At 46.0% G+C, this 5,066-nt stretch overlaps 1 protein-coding gene across 1 annotated transcript; it reads left to right on the top strand.

Moving 5' to 3' along the window:
* The first annotated feature begins 1,511 nt into the window (after positions 1-1,511).
* LOC135640117 (pectinesterase-like) lies at positions 1,512-3,521 on the top strand. Its single transcript, XM_065154256.1, has 2 exons — positions 1,512-2,478; positions 2,717-3,521. Exons 1-2 carry the CDS (start codon positions 1,527-1,529, stop codon positions 3,409-3,411), a joined length of 1,647 nt encoding a protein of 548 aa, XP_065010328.1. The 5' UTR covers positions 1,512-1,526; the 3' UTR covers positions 3,412-3,521.
* The last annotated feature ends 1,545 nt before the right edge of the window (positions 3,522-5,066 follow it).

Below are 5,066 nucleotides of genomic sequence, written 5' to 3' on the forward strand. Positions count from 1 at the left end.
ATGAACTTCTATCTAAATCTACTCCCACTATTTTCTCATGAAACACAACTCCCTCCGGTATGTGAATTGAAGAACCCCTAGTGGATCTCTAGTGGGGATCGGAATCCAATCGATGTCTTAGTATAACCTTAAGGGACTCGACCAATCACACTAAGCCCGAAAAGGTAGCCAACTCTTGTTGATCATAACTCTATATGATTCTCATCGTGTTCTGCCTCTAAACCATTATGGCCTCGAGAGACTTGACCAACCACTATATTCGGTTAAGTCATCATCATCGTTATAAGATAAGTCTAATTCGATGATACGCCCTCGAGGGACTTGACCAAGCATACCACATTCTTAGGTCACTAGTGACATTTCTATGTCATAGCCAAGATCTCAAATCGCAATATAAGTAAGCCTCGAGGGACTTGACCAACTCAACCTATGTCAGAAATTGATTTCTCCCTATAACAGTGGAAGGCTGTGTGGGTTAATCTAATTACCTCACGCTTACCGACTTAATATTATCATAAGAGAGGATTTTGATTCGATCTCATAATATGATGTGCCACATATATACATTTAATATATATTTACATCGTATGCTATATATATCACAAGTAAAAATCCGTCCATCAATGATCTTTACTTCGAATCTATCATAGTCTTCAATGTTGTGGACCAATCGGTCAACAGTCTCACTGTCCATAGAATTGTTAGTGCTACCAGTATCAATCAAAACTATAATAGGCTGATGCTCTAAAGTTACGGCAACTTCCATAGTTTGCGGGTTAGAGTAGTCAGCTATATTTACAATGGATTTAAGATATATTTTTATATCTTAGAGGATGAGAAAGGAGTTTGTGAAAATAGTCTCTTACATTGGGTTTAAGATATTTTTATGCCTTGAGAGGATAAAAAAAAGTTTGTAAATTTTATGTCTTAAGAGGACACAAAATTGTGTTTACCTGCTTTGGATTTTAAAACTCATAAATCAATTACCTTCGTTATGATAATGGATGAGAAAGAATACTGTTGTTTTCATTTTCAATCACATTAGTTAGGACGTGCTTCTCGCTAATTCTGTCGTTCCCATTGACTCGTTCCCTTCGAACCAGGAGGCGAAGAAACTTAATATAGCACTGAACGAGATCGGTTTACCCGCCTTACTGCAGGGAAGACCATGCATTTTTATGCTTAGCTGCATGTATTGCCAAGAACCGATAATTAAGATGGCTAAAAAAACGTCGAGATTAATGCAACGATTGCCAAAAAGAGCTCTTATCCACGTATTGTTCGTCTGGACGAAGTCAAGAAAGAAAACCGACGCGACGGTCTCTCATCTTTTACCTTTTTATCAGTTAGTTCGACCGTTATATAAGCACGCCCTCTCCTTCCTCTCGACGGCAGGCGGACAGATACTTGGGGAGCTCCGTCCCCAAAGTATCTTTCTTAGGTTTCCTCCTTTCACTCCGTCCACAATCCAAAGTAAATGCACACGCTTCTCTTGGATTAGCAAACAATACGAGGACCGTAAAGAGATGTCGAATAAGGTCGTCTTGGGTGCTCTCTCGGCGGTCCTCCTTGTGGCCGCCGTGATAGGGGCGGCGAGTGACGATTCCCCTGTCGCCTCCTCCAAGTCCGTGACGGCCATCTGCGCCTCCACTGACTACGCTGATGTGTGCGAACGGACCCTCAATGCTGCCATCAATGGCTCTGCCTCTCCCAAGGAGATCATACAAGCTTCCTTCATGGTTGCCATCAAAGAAATCGAAGCTGCCACCCACCTGTCCAACAACGTGAGTTTGAAAGCCACTGACTCGATGAACAAGGATGGGTTCGACATTTGTCGTCGACTCTTCGAGGATGCCACCGAGGAGCTACAAGCTGCCTTCTCGGAGACTCATGACCTTGACGGTTTGGCGAGAAGGACCGATGACATCAAGTGCTGGCTTTCAGCCGTCATCTCCTACCAGCAGACCTGCCTCGATAGCATCACTCAACCCGACCTACACTCGACCATGAAGGACGGGCTTGTCACGGCCTCTCAGGTCACCAGCAATGCCATTGCCATCGTCGATGGGCTCAGTTCATTATTCAAGAACTTCCAAGTCCCCATCAACGTGACCAATATCGCCAGCCGCCGGCTACTGTCTCACGGGAGCGATGCCAAGGGTTATCCCACGTGGTTCTCGGCCCATGACAGGAAGCTCTTGGCTGCCAGTGCGAGAGGTGAGTTGAAGCCTAACATGGTGGTGGCTCAGGATGGGAGTGGAGACTATAAGACTATCAACGCTGCCCTCAATGCCATGCCCAAGAAGTACACAGGCCGCTATGTGATCTACGTCAAGGCCGGGATCTACAAGGAGAATGTCCTCGTCACCAAGGACAAGGTGAACGTGTTCATGTATGGTGATGGACCAAGGAAGACAGTCGTGACTGGCAGCAAGAACAACGTCGATGGCGTTCAAACCATGAATACTGCGACCTTCGGTCTGACCTTCTTTGCTTTCATAAATCCTATATTATGCTACGTTTCACATCTACTCACTTACCATCTGACATATCAGTTGTGACCTAAGTTAGATATAGCAAACATATTACTGCAATCAATCTATATAACACTTACTACGCCAAACTAAATCTTGATAGTAGAGACAATGAAATATCGAGAGTGATGCAGAACATATGCATGTCTGACCTAAAGTTTTATGCAATTGGCATTTTCCAGCTGCCGAAGGGCAGGGCTTTATTGGCAAGTATATGGGGTTCAGCAACACCGCTGGACCAGAGAAGCACCAAGCCGTGGCGCTTCGTGTGAAAGGGGACATGTCAGCCTTCTTCAACTGTCGTATGGATGCGTTCCAGGACACTCTCTACGTGCAGGCCCATCGGCAGTTCTACCGCAACTGTGTGGTATCGGGGACTGTTGACTTCATCTTCGGTGACTCCTCCACCATTCTTCAAAACTGCCTCATCGTGGTGCGGCGCCCCATGGACAATCAACAGAACACGGTGACAGCACACGGACGACAGGAGGAGAAGGAAGAGACCGCACTTGTGATCCAAAACTGCCGCATCGTCCCCGACAAGCGCTTGTTCCCTGACAGGTTGACGATCCCCAGCTACCTTGGTCGGCCTTGGAAGGCACGCTCGAGGACCATCATCATGGAATCAACCATCGGCGACTTGATCAAACCGGAGGGATGGTTGCCATGGGATGGCGACCAGTTTTTGAACACACTATATTATGCCGAGTATGGCAACCGTGGGCCCGGTGCCGGGACCAGCGGCAGGGTGAATTGGCCTGGGTTTCATGTCATCAACAGGCAGACGGCTCAAGCGTACACAGTGAATTCCCTAATCCAAGGTCACCGGTGGATCAAGTTTTCGGGCATACCCTATCTTGGTGGGTTTACAAATTGATGTCCTTCTTATCTACCTAATAAAAAAGTCGGAGATTGAGAGGTGGGATGTTCCTATGGGAGACTTCTTCCTTAATTTCATTATTATTGATTGATACTCCTTTAGTGGCATATGTTGTTGTGCTGGTGTTCTACTAAATTTTCTGACATCTTTATTTCTATATCCTCGTAACTTTCCTTCCTTCGTTTACGTGAAGTAGTGGTTGAATTACCTTTTGTGATATCGATCGATTGATATATTATGTTATATTAACACATGTCAGTTTGTTGTTACGTTACTTCGAGCAACGAAAATATGGATAATTCCTTTATTTCAGTTTATGAAAGAGATATAATAACCCGTTACGAGTGCATGTACTAATACAATGATTGACTCTATCAAAACAATAGGTTTAATGGAACCTTTTATTCGGTGATGTTATCTAGTCTTATGTTATAAACCCCAATGCCGCCATGATGTAGATGAACATCCCCCTCATCCCTCAGCTTACACAACATATGACTCCTCCCCCATAATCGATCTAGTCGGCGTTCATCCCTACGTCTCACGACACCTCCCCATTCAGAAAACTACCTCAAGCTCCAAACTTCTATTCGCTAACCGAGGAGCAGTCGTGAGACCCAAGGACGATTGTGGAGTGCAGCACTCTCGCACTCGGGTGTGTTGCACCGACCTTCCCCACAGCCAGCGTTCATCCTTGCGTTCCAGGACACATCCCTAGTCAGACAACTGCCTTAGCATCCATATGTCCATCCGCCGACCGAGGAGTAGTCGGGAGACTTGAGGCTCATAGTGGAGTGCAGCACCCCCACACTCAAGCGTGTTGCACCGATCTTCCCCGAGCCCGACACCTTATCGTCTGATTCGACAAACGCCCGTTCATGGCCCAACTGTGCCTAGTGAATCAATGCCTATACGAGGTCCAAAGGGTGTTCCATAAATCGACGAAAAAGCTCGGGTAAGGCTCCTCGGTAATGTTCCCCTTTGTCCAGGAAATCCAAGATAGACCTATCCCCCTCAATTTCTGTCGCTCGACCTTGGAGGCATATGACGACTGCACTAACCCAGTAGAGCATGTCGCTGCATTCTGAGCCTAGATGGCCCTCTATGACACCTCAACGCTCTCATGTGTTGGGCATTTCCCACCATCCTCTGATCTCCAGCTCGGAAGTGGTACAGCTGACTGAGGCCATACTCGGTCTTGTCTTTTGATTAGCTCGCAAGAGATTTCGAGCTAAATTTATTGGCCAACGAACAAACTAAACCTTCTGTGGCCATGCTCCTCGGGTTAAGTTAGAAGGAGGATGAATCCCTATCTCCCTTTGTCGCTCACTTCACCACTATGATCTAAGGGGTCCCTGACACTCACCCCTCAGTGGTTATGCAAGCATTCTTGATGGCCCTGTGACCGTCAAGATTCTTTTGGTCACTGGTTGAGAAGCCACCAATGACTACTCCCGAGATACTTTAGTGCTCCAACCAGTACGTCACTACCGAGGCACTAGTGGTAGGAAAACGTGAGGACCACAAAAGTGTTTGATGTTAAAATCAATTGATGAATTTATGAACTAACAAGTGTTTAAGATGAGGGACGCAAGATAAACTTTGATCATGGACTTGATTCATTGAAGTAGAATCAGACGTTGGGTCGGAGA

This window comes from Musa acuminata, chromosome BXJ3-6 (assembly GCF_036884655.1).
Source record: "Musa acuminata AAA Group cultivar baxijiao chromosome BXJ3-6, Cavendish_Baxijiao_AAA, whole genome shotgun sequence".
Lineage (NCBI taxonomy): Eukaryota > Viridiplantae > Streptophyta > Magnoliopsida > Zingiberales > Musaceae > Musa > Musa acuminata.